The 21996-nt window shown below is 40.3% G+C and overlaps 1 protein-coding gene across 5 annotated transcripts in view; it reads right to left on the bottom strand.

Moving 5' to 3' along the window:
- CDYL (chromodomain Y like) overlaps window positions 1-21996 on the bottom strand; it is a 230361-nt gene that overhangs the window by 151788 nt on the left and 56577 nt on the right. The window contains exon 1 of one of the 5 annotated variants that reach the window (XM_038584073.1): window positions 21320-21421. The exons of the other annotated variants lie outside the window; for them this stretch is intronic. Within the exon in view, the coding sequence (XP_038440001.1) occupies window positions 21320-21343 (24 nt within the window). The 5' untranslated portion in view covers window positions 21344-21421. Of the gene's footprint in view, window positions 1-21319; window positions 21422-21996 lie in introns of those variants that run through there. 5 annotated transcript variants of the gene reach the window in all.

Here is a 21996-nt window from a genome sequence, read left to right as displayed (position 1 = left end):
ACAGCCTGGATGTTGTATTTAACAGACTTTGAAGCAGCTACCATAAATATTTCAAAATATTGTAAAAATGTCATCAAGGAATTGAAGGGCAATGTGGTATCAATGAGTAAACAGGGCAATATCAACAGAAAAACAAATAAACATTTACTAAAATGAACTCACTAGATTGGCTAAACAGATTGATCTGCCATCTGTAACGAAACTTGTATATAGAAGAATCTGAATAAAATAAAAAGAGATGGATGAAAAATAAGTAGAATTCAAAACCATAAGTGACAATAGAGATGAGCACAATAACTGGAAGCCCAGGAGAGAAAGGAGAAAAAAGTAACTGAGATGTAACCTTTGAGAAATCTCCCCAAAGCTCAATGTACTAAAAGTGAAATAAACACAAATAAAACTACTAACCTGCATCTTAGCCATTCTGCTAAAATACAAAGATAATCTTGAAAGCAGCTAAAGAAAACTGACATGTTATACACAAGAAATATGACAAATGATAAGAATGTGGACTGACTTCTCACTGGGAACTATGGAAGTTTGAAGACACTGGGACCACATATTCAAATTGCCAAACGGGGAGAAGAATCCTGTCAACAAAGAATCTAATATCCAGTAAAAAAAAAAAAAAAAAAAGATTTTTAAAGATAAAGGTGAAACAAGGACATTTTCAAATAAAAAACAATTTATCACCAGATCTGTACTACAAGAGATGCTAAAGAAAGTTCTCTATTCCAAATGGAAATTACACTAGATGGCAACTTGGATCTACAAGAAAAAAGGAAGAAAGCCAGAAATGGTAATTATGTGGGCATACATAACATGTAATTTTTTAGTGTCTATAAAAGAGACAGCTTAAAGCAAAAATTATAACATTATTGTCAGGTTAACGAGGTATACTGACATAACACATATGACAATACTGAGGACGGGGGGAAAAATGGAAATGTGTTACTGAACTAAGTATTCAGATATAATACAGTATTAGAACAATAATATGAAGAGTAAGAAGAAAGTAGAGATATACTGTTTGAAAAACTCTTGTGTTTTACTCAAGATGATTCAATATTAACTCTAAATAGATTGAGATATAGCTAAGAGGCAAACTGTAATCCCTAGAGAGCAACACACACCACCCCTTCAAAAAAAGCAAAGAAAACCAACAGACGAATTAAAATAGAATTTAAACACTTTAATACAAAAACCAAAAAAAGAACGAATAATGACAAAACTCTCTCCCTGAAAAAGCACAAATGAAAGACCTAAGTACAACCATAGCAGTAACTATTTTAAATGTAAATGTACTAAACATTCTCATCAAAGGCAGAGATGTCAGATTGGATTTTAAAAAGTGCAAACTCCAATTATATTCTAGTTTCCAAAAAATCCTTTAAATATAAAGAAAGAAACAAACTAGGAAACTGAATAAATATATACCAAGGTTGCAATAAATATATTAATGCAAAACAAAATAGGGGCACCTAGATGGATCAGTCGGTCAGGTGTCCAACTTGTGATTTCAGCTCAGGTCATGATCTCAGGGTTGTAGGATCGAGCCCTGTGTGGGGCTCTTTACATAGCAGAGAGGGCAAAAAGAGACATTTCATGACTTAAAAGATTAATAGAATGGCAGATCTGCCAACGTTATAACTATACACACATCTAATGACAGCTTCAAAATATGTGAAACAAAACCAGAAGTAAAGAAACAAAGAGGCAAATGCACTTCTGTGGTTGGAGATTTTCTCAGTAATTGATAAAACTGGACAAAACCAGTACAGCTAAAGCAGATCTAAATAATAACATCAACCTTAATTAGCTGGTATCTATAAAACACTCTGCCAGCAACTGAAGAATTACATAACCTTTTCAAGGGCACATAGAACATTCAACCAGGATGGTCTATATTCTGGGCCATTCCAAAAGACTAACATCTTACAGAAAATGTTCTCTGACTACAACAGAATATCAAAAAATCAAAAGTAAAACATCTAGTACATCCCCAAATATCTATAAAGTAAACAACCTAATTCTAAACAACCGAAGGACCAAAGAAAAAAAAATCACAAGGGAAATTAAAAACTATTTTGAACTAAACTGAAATGAAAGCATAGCAAATTTCACAGGATACATACAGCAGCAGGGCTTTAGGGAAATGTACAGCATTCAATGTTAATTTTAGAAAATAAAGAAAGTCTTAAAACAATGGCCTGAACTTTCACCTTATAAAATTAAAAAGAAAAGCAAATTACATCAAAAGTGGAAGATGAATAATAATAAAGAGTGGAAACTATTCATTAATAAGTTCAATACTTTAGATAAAGTAAATTCCTTAAAAGACGTAACACCAAAACTCAATAGAAAGTTTGAATAGCTTTATATGTTATTCAAGATAGTTAATATATAGTCTAATTAACCAACAAGAAAATTTCAGTACTACATGGTTTCACTGATAAATTCTATAATTCTATAAACATAATAAATGTTTATAGAATTTTATAAATGTTTATAGAATAATAAATGTAATAAATAACATGTAATAAATAATGTAATAAATAATAAATGTAATAAATAATAAATAAAAATAAATGTTTATAGAATGTCTATAAATTCTATAAACATAGATAAACATAGATAAATTCTATGTAAGAATCAAAAGCAACTTCAGGAAATAACCAATTCCAGAAAATAAAAGAATGCTTCCTAACTCTTCTTATGACATCAGCATAACTTTGACATGAAACAAGGAGAGAAAGTTACAGACCCGTGTATCTTCTGAACATTGACAACAATTCCTCAAGGCATTAACATTAAAAGGACTAAACATACTCAGATCTAAAGTATATCACATCTACTCTTAGACCCACTGTAATAAAACTGCAGAACTATCAAAGGTACGAGATCTTAAACTACTGGAAACTCAGATGACCTATAAATAGGGAAATATTTCTCATCAGCTACAAAACTAATAAAACTTACACTGAGCTAAAAAGCCAACAAAATTTACAACAGAAAGATTATCTACAGGCACATAAATACCAAGAGTTTACTATCCCAAATTTTCATTAAAATAATTAGAAGTTGTGGTTTGTTTTACTCCTAGCTATACACTCAAGAGAACTGAAAGCATTATGTCCATATAACTTCTACATGAATGTTCACTGCATGCAGCATTATTCATAACAGACAAAAATAGAAACAATTCAAATATGTATCAACAGATGAGTGGATAACCAAAATGTGCTATATCCAAAAAACAGAATATTATTCAGCCATAAAAAGAAATGATGTGCTGGTATACTCTACAATATGGATGAACCATGAACACATTATGTTAGCTTATTAGCATGTTATGAAAGAAGTCAGACAGAAAAGACTACATACTATATGATTCCATTTATGTGAAATGTCGAAACCTGTAAAGACAGAAAGTAAATTAATGGTGGTCAGGGGTACGAGGTGGGAGTGGGAATGGGGACTGACAGCTAATGAAAATGTTCTGAAATTAGACAATGGTAATGGTTTTATAGCTCTGAATATACTAAAAATTACTGAACTGTACATTCAAAGGAGAACTCTATGGTATGTGAATTATATCTTTAAAAAAAAAAAAAAGGAAAGAAAGAATAAAATAAAATTCAGGGGAAAAAAGCCCACAAAGAAGGGATAAACAAAACAGTATTCAAATATAATGTTAAAAATTTAAATAGCCTGAGATTTATAAAAAAAAATTATTAGTGTATTTTTGAAGGATAGAATAAATACAAGACAGTATTAATCTAGTGGAGGTAAAATTGGAGATTTCAATAGTAGTGTGTTGTGTCCCTGCTATATTCTCATGGAAGATAGACTAACTTAACTATTAGATACAGATCTCACTTTTGAGTACATTGAAAAAAAAAAAAACAAACACTTAAAGTTCTGGATGAGCAGAAAATGAGTAGACATATTCCCAAGGTAAAGAATGCTGACATTCTTGTCACATTTCAGAAGATGAGAAGTTATTGAATAATTTGATTATTCAGGAAAAGTTAAGCAGAGTTTAAAGAAATTAATGGCAACCACAAGGTCAAAGAATCTGTATATTCCAAACCAGTAAAGGAATAAACAGCAAATCCACACAGAATATTCTCTTAAACCAACAGCTGAAAAGAAAAAAATATGCAAAGGATATACAGCAAAATTAACAAGTCCAAATATTTCATAAATCCTAACAAAAATATTAAACTCATAAAAGACATCAATCAAAGTTTTTAAACTTACTATGCGTTGCTTACAAGACAGTTCTAGACAAAACCAGAGACTTTTTTAAAGAGGAAAAGATATGACTAGTAAATACAACCCAGGTAATATAACAATATAACTAAAGCAAGTGTATACAACATATAGAAACAAATTTTAAGAGAATAATTCGTTAATAGAGGAGTACTACATATTGAACAGTATAGTCAATATTTAATAAATTTTCATATACATGTATATAATATTTGAGCCCTGAATCAATTATTGAACTCTAACCCCAAAATAAAACTTCTTACAAGATCACAAAAGGAAACCTCCTCCATGATTTTCAAGGATTCATAAAAACCATTTTCTGACCACAATGCACTTTAGTTCAAAACCCATATTTCACCTTTAAAATATTTAATACATTTAAGTACTCAAATATACACAAAAATCTTCCTGGCTAACTTCTTAAAATAATTTTTTGGCTTTTAAAACATATGAATAAATAGGTTAATAAAAATGTTTTAATAAACACAAGGGAAAATCTAGAGACTTCAGATTGAAAAACAATTTATCAAACTTGAAAGAAGTGGCCAAAGCTGTACTTATAGGTCATTTTATAGCCTCATTAAAGAACAAATGAGCTAAGTGTTCAATTCAATAACCCAGGAAGAGAATCCGATAACCTAAATAGGCAGAAGGAAATAAAGAGCAATAAATAAAGTAGATGACAGAGATAGAAAGAGCCAATAAAACTAAAAAGTGGTTCTGAAGGTATATAATCACAGATTCAGTAAGATTTTTTAAAGGTCCGAAGAATATTCTAATATAAAAAACTTTAGACCACAATTGACTTAACAAATGGAAAGCATTACTAATCGATGAGAGCTGATTTTTTAATGGATAATCAAATGGTTCCTCTCCTATCTTAAAAGTCAACAGAAGCCCAGATGATTTTATAGGCAAGTAAGCCCAAATCCTCAAAACAAAAAGTTCAAAGATCCTGCAAATCTTTCAGAATAGAAAAAAAAAAAAAAAGTGAAATTGGTTACCTCTCCTTCCAATGACTATTCCAACACTGATTCTGAAAAGAATTTAACAATGTACATAATATAATACACTGTGACTATGCAAGGTTTAAACCAGAAAGGCAAGGGATAGCTCAACATCAGAAAAGATATTAATATATTTTATCAAAATAGTAAAATGGGGTAAAAATGACAACTTCTAACAAATGCAGAGAACACATTTCAATACAATTCATTAACCATTCACGATTAAAAACTCATAAACTATAAGTAAAAAGAGCTTTAAACAAATTTTTAAAAAGAGTATCTAGCAATTATCTACAGCTTTTACTTAATAAAATTTTATAGGACTTTCAGAATTAGAAATAAAATAAGAATATTGTTAACTTTTTATTTAACCCTCTACTGGATGGTCCTGTCGAATGTAATAAAAGAAAAAGGATAGGCATGAAGGTGAAAACAAAAAAAATGTAACTATCCCTATGCATTAAGATAGGATTACATGTGAATCTAAAAGAACCTACCAATTTTCAAATAATAAGATAGTTGAACGAGGTAAACAGACCTAAAAAGCAGGTATAAATAAATAACCTTTCTGTGCAAGAGTAATAACTAATTTGAAAATATAACTTTAAAAAGTATGCCTTCTAGGAATAAATCCAAGAAAGTCTGTGCAAAACTTTAAAAAAGTCCATAGCATTACTGAAGAACTCGGTGCTCTTGGATCAGATCCCCTCTTGCAGACTTGCGTGAAGCATTCCAGTTAGTGCCTTCCCTCCTGCTTCTGATCCGTTAATTCCCCATTCCTATTAGCTCTTTCCCATCATCACACAACACACTCTAATTTCCCCTATCTTAAAATTAAAAGCAAACTAACTCTGGGGCCCACCTCGCCCTCCTGGTTCCCTTTTCACAAAACTGGTCATGAGAGCTGCCGACAATCATCAATCCCTCCTCTCTCCTCTTCCCTCGTGAGCCCAGGCCAGCCCCTCATCCCCAGGACTCCACCAAAACAGATAGTGTCAAATCCCAACCAATCCTCAGTCCTCAGCTGCAGCATAGAACACACGGGGTCACGCCCTCCTTCTTGAAATGCTCTTCACCTGGCTCCCACCTACTCCCGTTTCTCCTCCCTTCCCGGCCACCCCACTTCTTGGTCTCCTTCCACTGTACCTTCATCTCCCCCAAGCTCTACACACGAATGCTCCCAAGACTGAAGCCTCGCATCTCTTCTCTACCTACACTCTAACACTTGGAGATTCAAAACCATGTATATACACTGGTGTCTCCCCATATCATCCACCCCCAAGCATATGCCCTCACCTCTAAGCTTGTAGAGCCTGCTGCCGCTCAAGCCATCCTCCACCTGCACGTCTATAAGGCATCTCAAACTTAACATGTCTAAACTCCAATTCCCATTTATCCACCACCAGCCCTCACTTCCAAAAAAACCAAAGGTGCACCTTATGTGGTGACACCTGCCTGAATAAATGGCAAATCAAGCCTAAAAACTTGGGTTCTTTCCATTTTTCTTGTCATTCCCTCATATTCAATGTCCAATTCAGGAGTAAATCCTGCTCAGTTCTACCTCCAAAACATGCCCCCAATGCAATCACTGTTCACTTACCCCACCTCCGAGCATTATCCCAGCACCTGGGCTTCAAACTACCATCATCTTTTGCCTGAATCATTCTACCAACCTCCTAAGCAATCTCCCTGCTTCCTACCTGGTCCCCCTACAGTTTCTTCCTTATATAGCATCCAGCACAACCTCTTAAAATTTCTCATTTGATTACATTATTCCTCCAATGGCTTCCCCACCTTAGTAAAACAAAAATAAAACTCAGAACCTTTAGAATACCTACAAAGAGCCTGCACGGATCCCCCCACCACTCTGCCCTCATCTACCATTCTCTCCCACAGTGGCCTCCTGGTTGCCCAGCTCAAACTTCCTAAGCACAAGCCAACAAGGGGGGAGGGGGGGGATTCCTTTGCTTTCAAGACCCTAGTGTCACCATATCAATGAGGCTTTCTCTAACAATTTACATAAAAATAACACACGCCCCAAGCCACCAGCAGTATCCTAATCAGTCTGCCGCCGCCGCCACCACTAGAATATAAGGCCCTTGGGGCAGGGACTTTATCTTTTAGGCCCACTGCTGTATCTCCACTGCCACATATGAATCCACAGGCACGATGCAGCATCAATCCCAACCCCAACATGGTTTCCTGTGTAATTCAACACAATGATTCCAATGTTTAGGTGGAAGAGCACACCATCAAGAGGGACTAAGAAATTTTTCAGAAAAACAGAACAAGATAAAAATATCTGGTAGGGCAAGTTTCCAAGACTTACTATAAACCCATAGTAATCACAACCGTGTGGTGTAATCAAGAAAAGATAAATACGAACTGAAGAAACTGACCCACACGTAAATGAAGCCTTTACATTATGGCAAAGGTGGCAAATGAGTGGGGGAGGGATGGACTATCTAATAGAAGGTGACAATAGATTATCCACATTTTAAAAAGAAATCAGATCGCAATTTCATATCACACATAAAAACAGATGGACCAAAGTTCATCCGACAAATCAGTAAGAAAAGGGCAAACGAAAAATGGACAAATAAGGGAAAAAAGTTTATATAAAATACTACAATTCTTTCCTGTTACTTTCTGTCTTCTACTAAACAGCAGGCACATCAATTCTATTTTCATGGAATAATTGTTATCTGTATAATCCATTCTTCTAACTGTACTTATGCATAGAGATGGCCACAATGGTGGTCCTCTATGGTTCATGGTAGCTGATCTAGGGAAGCAGAGCAAAGAATTTTCTTTCCCTCTTAGACTTCTCTCCCCTCCTTTTCTCAGTAAACATGCATAGGGCCTTCACACACAAACCACAAGTAAGGTTAGGAGACCATGTAAATTCTGACACTATGAAATTCAAAGGACCTGTCTGCCAAGCGGATGTCAGCTGGTTCAAGTACTGACTTTAAAGGCCAAACTCTTATTTCAAAGAGGCAGTTAACACAAAACATTCCCAGAACTTTCTCCTGGTCTAGGACTGCCCTCAGACACAGTCTTTTGAATATCCTCTGTGGCGCCCAATCTTTACTGCCTAAGGGAGAAATGAATTTTGGAATGAACATAATTCAGAACTGTAAGTCTAGTGACTTACATTGCTGATATGCTGTAAATCAAAAGTGGTTGCTCACAAACAGTATGAAGCATCCTAATAAAGAAACCCATCACTCAAGCCTCGGGTGTGTTCCTTCTGCATCTCATGACTCTCCACTTTCCAATTTCCACATGCTAAATCTATGTGGGTCCCTACGGAATCAGTTATACAATGATCAGTGCCACTGGTGACAAAAACCTCACGCTGATTTGACACTGCTCCTTTCTTGTTTCCTGGGAATGTTAATGCTTGCCACCATGCAGGAGTCTTTTAAAGTTTACACTGGACATGTCTTAATACACTATCCAAACCCATCACTTTGTTCTCTTTCTTTAAAAAAGTATCATAGGAAATGTTAAATCATCATTGTTTGTATTCAGCATCTTTGAGGTAACTTCCAAACTCTCTTCCAAAGTGAATACCTGCTTATTTTTTGTGGACAACAATACGGGACAAATGGAATCTCTGATCTTTTCTGTTTTCATCAATGTTTTGTGCTTCACTTGAAATCTTTGAGAACACTCAAAAATTGCTATCCATGATGGAGCATTAAGTTCATTCTCCTTGCAAATTTGTTTAATCTCGTTCAAAGCTTATTCATTTTCTACCCTATATAATTATTATTATTAGGCCCATACAGAAGATTTTCATGCTGCTGGGCATGGGGAACCTACTGGATGACTTTGAAATTACAGGTAATAGTTGAGTTTTCCTGTTATGCTTCCGCAAACTACATCAGAAAATGCCATTCCTTTAGTCACATATGCTCTACATTCTGCTTAATGACCTCGAGTATGGTGACCATGGAAGAAAAGGCAGATTAAGATACTGATGAGGATCCTGTCTATCTTTTATTATGGAGCTACTACCATCATCTGTTAATTTATACTACAAAAAGAGCTTAAGAAACCCTTATAACTTTAGTCCTCATAGCAAGGAAAATGAATGAGTTTTTGTTGGTTAAGGTACAGATGTATGATTTCTTATAGGACGGTAACATCAACAACTTAAAGTAAACCCGAACCACAGAGGTAATGCCTCCTGGACTCAGAGAAGTTTCTATATAGCGTGCTAATGCAAAAGGCCCCCTACACATGCTTAGAGTACTGAGTCACATTATTAGATGCTCATTAAAATTTATTAAATAAAAGATCTTTTAATTTATGCACTCTTCCTATTTATTTATTTATTTAAAGATTTATTTATTTATTCATTCAGAGAGAGAGAGAGACAGGCAGAGACACAGGCAGAGGGAGAAGCGGGCTCCATGCAGGGAGCCTGATGCGGGACTCGATCCCGGGTCTCTAGGATCACACCCTGGGCCAAAGGCAGGCGCTAAACCGCTGAGCCACCGGGGCTGCCCACAATCTTCCTATTTAAAAGGTTTCAAGAGTATTATTTATAAACTCTCTTGAAGAAATCTTTCAAATGCCACTTTTAACAAACACACATCATTTAATGATGTTTACTAGTTTTTTGCCAACATAGACTCAAAAGAGATAAGGAGGGTGAAGACATCTTTCTACATGTTTGTTGCTCTTCTGTGTCTTTACTGATGCTTTATATATGATAGATAAGCAAAAACTTGACTGGATGGCATGTCCTAAATTGATAATGATGTACAGCAGGAGTGAAAAATCCATTTTCAAACAAACCACAGGGAAAGGGGGGGGGGGCAAGTAAAGAGAAGCTGAGTCATTTGAAAGTTTATTGTTTTAGAAAGACAGGATTGTACTGTTCACTTGCTTGTTGTTTTTCATTAAGAACAGGAAACTAAACTTTTCTGAAAAGTTCGATTCCACATTATATGGAGTGCAACAGGGTAGTGCTCTCCAACAGGAGGCTGGGTGAGGACAGAGAGGGTGGGCAGGGGGTAGAGACGGCAACTCGCAGTCTCATGCCCTTGTCCCAGAGGTAGAAAAGGCCAAAAATGCAACAGGGGCTAAAGAAAAAAGACAAAGCAATTTGGAAACAAATCTTGGATGGTTAATCGATCCTATCACCATGCTCAATGATAGGAGCTTCTGATCCACATCTCCCGTCAAAGCTGAGAAACCACTGCACATGGCCCTCGGCCACTCTTTCTCTGTAGCTACGAGGTACGGCAGTGTGAACCACTAGAGCTCCCGGCCACAGTGACTCAGAGACGTGCGTGGACCGGGAGGGGGCCAGACCAGGGCTGGCCCAGCAACAAAGTCTGTGGTGCGAGGGTGGATGGTGAGCACAGGCCGCTCTGCCCCCAGATCCCTCCCCTTACCAGGGGAGCTACCCAGGAGGGAAGTACAAGGGAAAAGCAAAAATTCCTGTGCCAAGGTGAGGGCTCTAGCTGACCTCATGTCACCTGGGGAATTATGGGAAGTGGTTCCACTCGATTCAGGGAAGGACAGGAGGACATCCGTCCCCCCAAGGAGCAGAGCAGATAGTCAGCCGTGGCCCTAACAGGCGAGATCTCCTGTGTGTGTGGTAGAAGGACTCTGGAGAAATAGGGCTCACGCTTCTGAGTGTGGAAGGTAGTGCAAAAGCACGTGAAGGATGGAAACGTCCACCCTACTTGTCGTTCCCACCCCAGTCACCGGGGTGTGAGGGGCATCCTGCCTACCACCTCAGAGGGGAAGCAAAGTTCTCAAAGCCTTGGTCACATTAATGTCCTCACTTGCTCCAATCATGTCCCCTTCTCAAGCTCGAAGAACACTCTTCCTCAAGGGGAGGCGTGATCCACGATAGCAAAGGCTTTTTAAGAGCTTACCAACTTCTAAGGCACGTCCCTCTACTGCAACAGAAATCAGTCAAGACAAGGACTCCGGAGTTTCACCTTCTTCGAGTGGGATTATGCATAAAAGAGGCTTGAATTTGAGAACAATCCTTTCTCCACATCTGATCCTTCACTTCATGGTTTTGGTCTCTCTCCCAGGCCATTGTTTGACAAAAGTAGGCCTGCGGCATTGCCGTAAAGCTGTCCACTCGTGACCACAATCTCTTTTCTGTTGGCTTTGATCAGGTTCCTGGGTAAACTGAAATGTGTCTGGTCTTAACACATAACTCCCTCCTGCCAAGGTGGACCGACATACCTTGACAAGATCTCATTCCACAATCTTTTATTTATTTGTTTAAATATTAATTTAGTTCAGTAATCTCTACACCCAATGTGGGGCTCAAACTCACAACCCTAAGAAATGAAGAGTTTCATGCTCCTCCGACTGAGCCAACCAGGAGCCCCTCATTCCACAATCTTTTAAACCCATTCTACAAGATCATTGCAACCTCATCATTTTTAAGCAGTCCTAACCTACAGTTACTTAGGATCATTTCCCTTAGGAATACATTTTTAGATATGTATCTATCTATTTAATCAAGACACTCTCAAAAAGCTCAGTTATCAGCTGAAGCTAGTGGTGTTGAATGATGGCATATAAAATAATTCTGGAGAAAATTTTACTCATGTATACTCTGAGGGAAGAGTACTACAAATCATATTCTAGTTAGCACCCTCTGCCACATACACATGACTCTCCATCCTTAAAAATGATAATAAAATAATCATTTCCCTCTTGCTTTAAGCTCAAAAGCTCATCTGCATCCAAGAGGGAAGTTAGAGCCTGCTTCTCCCTCTGCCTAGGTCTCTGCCTCATCTGTGTGTCTCTCGTGAAAAAATTAAAAATATCTTAAAAATTAAAAAAAAAAAAACCCTTCAGTGGTAGGAATGACTGAAATGAGATTTAAATTTTTTGATTACTCCATTCAAATATTCTCATTTGCATATCACCAAACCAGCTAATAATTCTTCTACCTGGCGTCATCATGAAAGAGAACACAGCAAGCCCTTGCTCCTATGTTGGGTACACACAGCCAGAGGGAGATCAAGAGTTGTATGAAGCAGTAACTGATGATGGCTCATCTCCCCAAAACACCAACCTGATCCAAAATTTTATGGTGAAGTACATACCGGTAAATATGTTTAAGGGACTTAATATCATACCATTTTCTACGGCACACACTGTTAAATTCACAAAGGCTTCAGGTAACATGAGAATTCGAAAACAGGCCAGGCCTGCAGCAGGCAGGCCATTCAATCCCCAACTTCCACCTCCATCTCTTTACTAGGCTATCTGATCTCTTGCTTCTGCTGTTAGGAACACTTGAGTGGAATCTCTGGAAAACATACCATAAAAGTAAACTGAATGTTGCCACTTACATGCCAAAACTTTTAAAAATAATTTTTGACAGCCCTTTTCAACATATGCCTTTCTTTTCATAAGCATGCCTTTCACATGCTCTGGGGACTCAGGAGCTACTTGCTATCCATGACCTGGAGGTGCCATCACCAGCTCAGCTCACAAACAATTTTATTAATGTCAACTCACCTGCCTTAGACAGCTCTTTCCCTTACCAAATATCTGTCCCTAACTTGATAAGGAAGCCAGTGAAGTCCAAGCATATCATGCCTCAAATAAAACAGTCTCCAAGAGAGGCCCAGAGCTGTTTAATGTGTAGGGGGTGTGACACCTTTTTACAGGCCAAGAAGGCTTTTATCTGGTCCTGTTTTCACATATTCTAAATAGCTGAGGCAACCAAATTAGTTACATGTTAAAATAGGAAATGCTTCTGTATGCAGCTCTGTGATTCCCTAAAATTCTAAATACTAAACTACTGATGAAAAATGGGTACATTTTAACCACAGATATTCATATACGCAATCAACATCATTGAGCTTTATCAACAAACACTAGGAAAATATCAACCTCTTAAAAACTTCACACTGCAGAGCCCATTATAAATGAAAATAAGACAAAAAACAAAGGCATTTCCTAAATATATTGTGGTTAACTTCTCCAACTGGAGAGTATTTTTAGACATCTCCCCCATTCCCCAACACTTTTCATCAACAGCTAAACACAAACAGTATGATGAACATTTCAAATGCTCTTTCTAGGAACACAATTTTCTTCCAAATTATTTGTATCAAATTTAGAAATAATTTTCCTACAAAACACAGTGTAGAGTTTTTGTTAAAAAGATCACTAAATGCATAATTTTTACATATATGGTATAATTTCAAACAATGTAACTCCAGACACTGTAATACTTGTATTTTAGCTAAACGTTGGTAATCACTGACTGCTCACCACATTCAGGTCTTCAGATTGAGCACTGCAACAAACCAAAAAATTGCCAAATATAGGGGAAAATATACATACTATTCAATACCTACAGAAAGTAACACTTAAAGTCCAAATTAATAATCAATAGTGCAAAAGAAATGAGTAAATTAGTTACACAGAGTTTGGAGGGGAGGATTCTTGCCAGGTGTGAACTCTAATGAGGTCCTGAATGAAGACTGACACTGAAGCTAGCAAGCTGGAGGACTCACCTATGGGAAAAATGACAACACTAAGGTAGGAAAGGATGGGCTGTGCAGGTGTGGACAAAATAAGCCAACAACTATGGCTTCAGTAGCTCTGACCCACTGAGCAGGCCAATCTCAGGTAAAGAGAAGTTAGAGAAAATATGCTTATAAATCAAGGCTGACAGAACAAAGATGCCTTAGAAGCATTAGTTCTGAAGCTATTACATCAATTTTCATATGTTTTCAGTCCCCTTGAAATCTAGTTTATACTTTATCTGCATTTTCAATATCTTTACGTAAATCTCAAGTGTTGGCTCTAGCCCAATTCATATTACCACAAATTCAAAATCAATAAGGTTTCTTCCAATTCTGGCAAAAAAAAAAACCCAAAAAAACAAACAAACAAAAAAAACAGGATTCCAAAAGGGCATTCTCACTACAACATAACTAGATCTTCAATACAGTATATTTCTTAATGTTTAATTGAACTTGCAAGAGGGAAAATACCTGAGTGCCCCATAATTCTCCCCAACCCAACCATAAAGAATGCTTCAATCATAAACGTAGACAAACACCAAAGACTAAGAAAGCAAGCTACAAACTGGGGGTGGAGAGCCCCAGATGATCAGAAGTAAAAAATATAATTGATGAAATTAAAAACTCAATAGGTGGGTTAAATAAGGCACAGTTCATTAATGAACTAGAAGTCAGATGCAAGGAAAAACCCAGAATGCAAACAAAACTAAAACAAGATTGAAATGAGAGGGTTCTTACCCTTTGACAGGGCGGAGAAAATGAAAAGACCTTATAAATACCTACTTGGTGAAATTTCAGAAGTGTATAAAAGAACAGCAGTATTTTATGATAAAATGAATATTTTTAGAACTAATACAGCATAAATTGACAAAAGAAACACAACATATATAACTCTTATTAACAGAAAGTCTCACAGAGAGACACTGCAATAAGTCTAGAGAACACCAAAGTCAAAGAGAGGATCTCAAAAGCAACCAGAGACAGAAGACAGATCTCTTAAATAACTACACCTAGGCTGACAACAACCTCGCCATCATAATGGGAAAGCCAGAAAAGAATGGGATACTATCTTCAAAATGCTTAAAGAAATTAACCAATTAATTGGTTTTATTTAGAATCAATTCTGTTTTCCTAAAATGAAGGAGAATGAAGACATGTCCAGACAAAAAAACTAGACATTTCCACCAATGACCCTTTACTAAAGAAATCTCTAAAGGCTATACCTAAGAAAGGAAAAACTAGTCCCACAAGGAAGTTCCGTAATATAAGAATGATGATCGAAGAAGCTGGTAAAAATACAGGTAAATCTAAACAAATATTGTCTGTACACAATAATAATGTCCTATTTTGTAAAGTTTTGTCTTTTAACAGATGATAATAAACACTGGAAAATAACAGCATGTAAATAAATCTGGAGGGAGGGAATCAAAGTTAAGGGATTCTAAAGTCCTTATGCTGTCAGAAGCGAAGCTAAATTACTGCTTCACTTTTTTTTAAACCGAAATACAGTTAACACATAATGCTACATAAGTTTCAGGTGTACAACATAGTGAGTGGAGAAGCTTACCCCCAAGCATAGATGGCTATCATCTGTCCCCATACAATGCTGTTACATTACCATTGACTATATTCTCTATTCTAGATCTTTCAGCCCCATGACTCATTCATTCCATAACTTGAAGCTTGTATTTCCCACTCCCCTTTGGATTGATTTTAGACTTCATATATGTATAATTTTGAGAACAGCCACTTAAAGAAATAGCACACAACTTCCAAACCCAGTCAAGTTTTTAATATGATTTTACTGTGGACTCTTGTTGAAGCAGAACTGAGTTTGGCAAAAATAACATCAGAGTAGTCAATGAAGGACAGTGAAAGTCAAGTCTTAGGCTCAAAGATCTCAAGAACAATTTCAATACTTGCTTTGGGTCACAGCTCCCTCTGAGAAACAGATGAAAGCTACTGATTCTCTCCCTGAGAAAAACTCTCATAGAGACTTGTACAAATTTTCATACAAATGAGAAAGACTTTTTCCAGACTCCCCAGAGAACACAGGTTCTCCAAGCCTTGCACAGCTTAAAAAGCTAAAGAGAATTAAGTTTGTGTGGGAAACAGTAAAGTTAGAAGTTCTCCTATCCAAGAGTTGAAACCACATATGCAGAGGAGGAACTAAGGCATAATGTTTGGGGGAAGGAGATTCTGGAGGGAGGGGGTCCAGAATGGAGAGTCATTCCTATAATCTACTCTTTGATTAAACCATATTTCAACCATTGTGCAACTATTCCAATATTTAAACTTTGGAAAATAACGACCAGAAAAAAAAAAAAAAAAGCCTAGGTTTTAATATTGTAAGCACCAGCCCAACAACCTGATGGACAGGTATGCCATACATTGAAGACAGAAAGCAGACATTACAGCACCCTTAGCTAACTACTGAGTGTTTTTAGAATCCTTCCTGGGATGACTCCGTTAAGACCAGCAACAAAGAGCCTGCAAAAAGGCCTAGTATGGTCCGTGTGGAGTTCTTCTGCTAAGGCAGATCCCAACCCTTCCCAACCTCAACACGCTGCTGTCTCAGTGTCAGAAACACAGACCACTGCAAACCAAAGGCCCCTACTACATCCGCCTGCGTTCCATAAAGAAGCTTTTTGGAAAGACAGGTTCTAGTTTCCACCCAAACATTGAACACTACACTCTCATGGTTTGGGCCCAAGAATCTGTACTTTAAAAGGACCCGAGATGACTCTGTTGCCTCTACAGAACACACACAATATGAAAACTACATCCTGTTCACAAAAATTTGACTCATATTGGCTTTGTGCATCACAGATATACAAAACTGTGAATCAGGACACTGCAAATAAAGTATTTCCTATATACCACTGAAATACCTTTGATGGTTAAAAATCATTACAGAGTATGAAGAACAATGGAATGATTCTTAGATATTATAGCAAAAACAAACAAAAAAAAGATTTATTCTAGTATGCAGGAATTGAAAGCAAATTTGGAGGAAAAGCACATGGGCTGTCTCCACACTGTTGCTTAGGCAAATAAATAAATAGATAAATAATATTCTTTGCAATTCACATTCAAGATGTTAATTTTCAAAATACACATTTGACTTCATTGTCCCACAATCAACTCCAAAAATCAAAACGCTTTTTTCTTATCTCGGTCAATCTTTTAAGAGCCAGCACACCACACAACTGATGCGGGTTTATCTTGACCAACATCCACTGAAGGTCTCTTGATCTTTGTGACTTCCACTTGAATGACCCAAGCAGATTTTATTTATAACTGTGCTTTTGGTCAATGTTCATAAAATTCTTGTGATGCAGAGGCAACAGGAGCAATCATTTCCAAAGTAATAAAAAGAATTCAAAAAGACTTACCTTTCCCTCAAATCCTGATTATCCTTCCAAGCTAATCAACTTTAAGACATTTTCTTATAAGCCAGGTGCAATTTCATCCTTAAAAATTTACTTCCATTTATGATGGACCAGAATATGCATGTATTAGATAAGTTTCTCAAAAGGCCAGGACTAGATCACTGAGATCTTACTAAAATTTAAATTAGCAATTTTAATAGTTCCCAAGGGAAAAGCCCCATATCCACTGAGAAAAAAGGAATTAATATATGCATATAAGGAGAATGCATCTCCATTTTACTACAGCGTGTATTCCTTATTCAGTCCCACATGAACAAAGTCTTATGCTGGTTATGTGACCAGTAGATAAAGTCCTCTTGATTTCAGTTTTCTTTGGTAATAATCCATTTACTTGATGTTCTGAAATACCAAGTATCAAAGGAAAACAGGTTTGGTTTCACGGTTTGAGAGTTTGGTAGCTTTTAAGAATGGAAGAAGATAAAGAAGTTTCCTAGAATAACATAATCACTTAACACTTGGGTATAGAACTTTATCAACTATAAATTGCACTTACGTGCTAATGTCATTCAAGCTTCACGTTTTACTGAAGAGGAGGTTCAGGAGAGAGAGTTACCGAAGACACAGAGTTACTCCCTTCACTATACAGAAGAAAAGAGTGGACCCCACTCTAGACCTGGGATTGGAGCTGGAAGGACTTTCATGACTCCACACTCCACCTCCATTCACCTCAACCTGAGTTCCTGAGTAGCTGGTCATCTAAAGCAGAGGTGAGGAAACAAAGTCCAGCCCATAGATTTTGTGGAACCCGTGGGCTGAGAACGATTTTTACATTTTTAAGTGATTTGATGGGAGGGGGGAGACAAGAATATTTTAGGACATGTAAAAATCACACGAAATTAGAATTTTACTGTCCATCGGCAGTTTTATTGGAAAATGGCACTCATTCGTTTAGGTATCACCTATGGTTGCTTCTGCGCTAGGACAGCAGAGCTGGGGAGTTGCAACAAAGACCGCGTGGACCAAGGAGTCTAAAATATCAACTGTCTGGCCCTTGACATAAAGTCCGTGGACCCCTGATCAACAGGATGCTTGTCTTTTTGTGAAAGTTGAAGTAGTCAGCAGGAGTAAGTAAAAGATCCATCTTTCCTAATCCTAGCTGCTAGAGATACAGGGAGTGAATCCATTCTATCACCAACAGAATGCTCTTCCAATTTTGTAAGGCTGATGCTCCATCCCAGCTCGTTTCCTTATTTTTTATTCACAAACAGAGCTATGCTAGCCACTTTAAACATTTCCTAAGGACCTATTACCATACACAGGCACCATGCTAAGTACTAGATCTCATTTCTTTTAGGTGACAAAACAGAGGCTTAGCAATCAGATTAATTCACACAGCTACTGCAAACCTGTGTTTTTACTATACCAGGTTACATGAAGAAGCAAGACTTTGAACTTCCTCCTTTGTCAATACATCCCTACAGAATTGTAGAGTTTGAGGCCAAATATGAAACTTGTCTTCTGATTTAGACCGAACCAAACAAAACAAGGCAACTGATGTCCCTGACCTTATTACTAATGTACCTTAGTGTTCTCCCCAGCTTTGTTCAAATAGCCTGTTAGACTGTAGTGTTTATTTACAAACGCACATCATTTCCACCTCACAAGTAATACTGCCTCGATTAAAACAATACAATTCTCTATCTTTAGAAACAAAACCAGGCCTCAGGGAGGTGTGTTAGAGTGGTTAAAATATAACAATAACCATCACCTACTGAGTAGTCATTATGGGAACTGTGGAGTATGCTTTATATATGTATTTTTTCATCTAACCTTCACAGTTCTGGGAGGTAAGCACTGATTCCAATTTTGCAGATGAGGAAACCGAGCTCTCAAGGTGATCTACCCAAGGTGACAGGGCTGGAATTCAACAACTAGGTTTTCTGACTCCCAACTTCAGGCTCTCAACCACTATGCAGAACTTTCAAGTATCAACTTTGAATTGTAATAGAGTCACGGAGTCGCAGTGCTGTCTACAAGTAAAGGAGAAGAAGAGAACTTATCCCGGAGAATACGTTATTTACCATCACTTCAGCTCCACTCCTATAACGCTTTTTTTCAAAACTAACCCCAAACCCAGAATCTAAAGGTCAATTGTGCAAGTGTATCATCATTTCTTTGCCATGTACTTATCTCTTCCCCAATCAATGACGAGTACAGGAAGCATCCTCATACCTTCCACCTCCTTATCTCCCTATGGCACCTCTGTAGGGCAGACATTCAACAGGCAGGCTGAATGTGCACAATTTCCAACAAAATATAACTTCTACATGAATCCCGCCAAGCCTCCAGTGACCAGGAAACCTGAAGATATGACTAAAGAAAGAAAGAAATGTAGTTCATACCGCACTGGTGGTAAATGTACGGTCTTCAGGGTCACGTTTATAAACCCTAAGATACAACTCACGTATAAGTTTCTGCCTTCACCCAACTTTCCCTAATGAGATGACTTACACGACTGTGTTTATAATCACAAAAATTAAGAAAGAGTGAGTACTCAGACCTGAACACCAGCACGGAATAACCTGAGGCAGAAACCAGAACCCCTCACATGCATCTCCCCAACCGTATGTCAGCCAGAAAGACCAGCATCTATCTCAGCTACCAGCCTCTGCTTGCGGACCTTTCCCATGCACGACACTTTCCCTCCTAGAAGGGAAACTTCTTGAGGACAGGGCAGGGAGTTTTTTCCCCCCCTTCACATACCCAAACGACCCAAGATAGTATCTTGAATACACCAGTGCACAGCTAATGTGCAAAATGGCTGCAGTGAATAGAACATTCTCAAGCACCAGCTAAGGTACACTGACCACGTACAATGTAAGGGGAGGCAACAATCTTACCATTATGTCTACAGAAAGCAGCCTCCTCCTGAGAACTTTTGCAAACACTTGCTTCCAAAAAGCAACAAAAAGTTGCTAGAAGGCGATCACTGTGGGCAATAGCGTGCCATTCTGTGCCAACAGCAACAGCAACGACACCTACTAGGGCTTGACAGGGACCACGGGGCTCTATTGCTTACAGACGCTTACTTAAGCCCCCCCCCCCCTCGCAGACACCCAGGTCTCTAAACGCATCATAGAGGCGAATCCACGGAGTGCCCACAAGTTCTTAAAGCCCCTTCTGGAGATGCATCCAGACACACCCATAGACAGAAGAGAGAGAGAGAGAGAGCCTCCCAAAGCTTAACTCTTAGCAAGTCTACTTTGAAAGACGTCGAGAAGTTAGCACCGAGGCAGCCAAATTTTGTCTAGAGATCCCGACAGATAACTCCAAAACTTGCAAGTTAGAGAGCTGGCGAGCCCATCGTCCTAAGTTAGAGAGCTGTGTGTGTGCGTGTGCGTGCCCGTGTGCCCTTTCTTACTTGCAACGCATCTGCGGGCGCAAATGAATGACGGTGTATCAGCGTTAAATTTAAATTTCCTGGCTCGGGCCACGATGCTAACCTAATTAAAGCATGCGGTCAGCGCTCAGCCCTTGCGGTGCGTTATTTTGCATCGCGACGGAGCCCGGCCAGACAGTTGCACTCTTCCTCTCCGTCCCCCCGTCCCCCCCCCCACCCCGCAGCCCGCCCCGGGGTCGCCGCGCCCCGGAGGCACACGCTCCCCCAACGCGCTTCAGTACCCGGGCAGGAGAGCCGCCCCCGCACGGCCCGCAGCCCACGCCCCGGGTGCGGGGGGGACCCCGGGGCTTCACGCCCGCCGCCCCCGCCAGCTGCACTTGGGGCTCCGCGGGAGCCGGGGCGCCGGTGCCGGAGCTGCACCCCCCGCCCCCGCCCGCCGCCCGCGGGCGCCCCGGCACTCCGGGAGCCCCCCCTGCCCTGCCCCCCGGGGCGGCGCGGCCCGGGCTCCCTCGGCGCACATTTCCCGTCCAGCAAACTGCGGCCGCGGAGGGGGAGGGGAGGGGCAGGGGCAGGGGCAGGGGCAGGGGCAGGGGGAGGGGGCGAGGCGGGCGCCCGCGGCGGAGCGGGCCGTCGGGCTGGACGCGGGCGGGGGCGCGGGCGCGGGCGGGGGCGGCCCGAGGGTCCGGGGGGAGGGGGGAGGGGAGGTACCTCGTACAGCTCCTCGGAAGCCATGGTGGGCGGCGGAGTTGCGGGCGCGCGGGAGGGGCAGGGTCGGGGCGAGGCGCCGCCGCCGCCGCCGGGCGGCCGACACTTTGTTTCAGTTGGGTCCCTGCGTGGCCTGCGCTTCCTGCTCCCGCGCCCGGCGCCCGGAGCTCAGCGCAGGACGAGCCTCTCGCACTCGCGGCCGGTGCGGGCCGGCGGCGGCGGCGGCGGCGGGGTTGTGCGCAGGAGCAGCTGCGCAACGCGCCCTCCGCGCCCCGCGCTCACTCCCCGGCGGGCCGGCTGGGGCTCGGGCTCATCGCGCCCCGCCGCGGGGCCGGGCCGGGCTGGGGCGGGCGCGGCGGCGGTGCACGGCGGCGCGGCTGGCTCCGTGGCTCCCCCTCTCCGGTGTAGTGCAGAAAGCTTCCTACTTGCGACCAAAAAACCTGCCCCGGCTACTGAGCATGCCCAGTGCGGCCGCCCGGGCCCGGCGGAGCCGCGCTCCCGCGCTCCGGGTTTTCGGACCGCCCGCGCGGGCGGGGCGGGGCGGCGGGCGGGGCGCGGCGGCCGCGGGGAGCGGCGGGCTCGGCTCCGGGGCCTGGCGGGCGGGCGGGCGGGCGGGCGGCCGCGGGGAGCCGGGCGGCAGGAAGGGGCGGAGCCGGGCGGGGGCGGGGCCGAGGCGCGGG

The sequence above is a fragment of the Canis lupus genome, chromosome 35 (assembly GCF_011100685.1).
Source record: "Canis lupus familiaris isolate Mischka breed German Shepherd chromosome 35, alternate assembly UU_Cfam_GSD_1.0, whole genome shotgun sequence".
Taxonomy (NCBI): Eukaryota; Metazoa; Chordata; class Mammalia; order Carnivora; family Canidae; genus Canis; species Canis lupus.
This window is presented reverse-complemented; position numbering and strand designations above follow the sequence as displayed.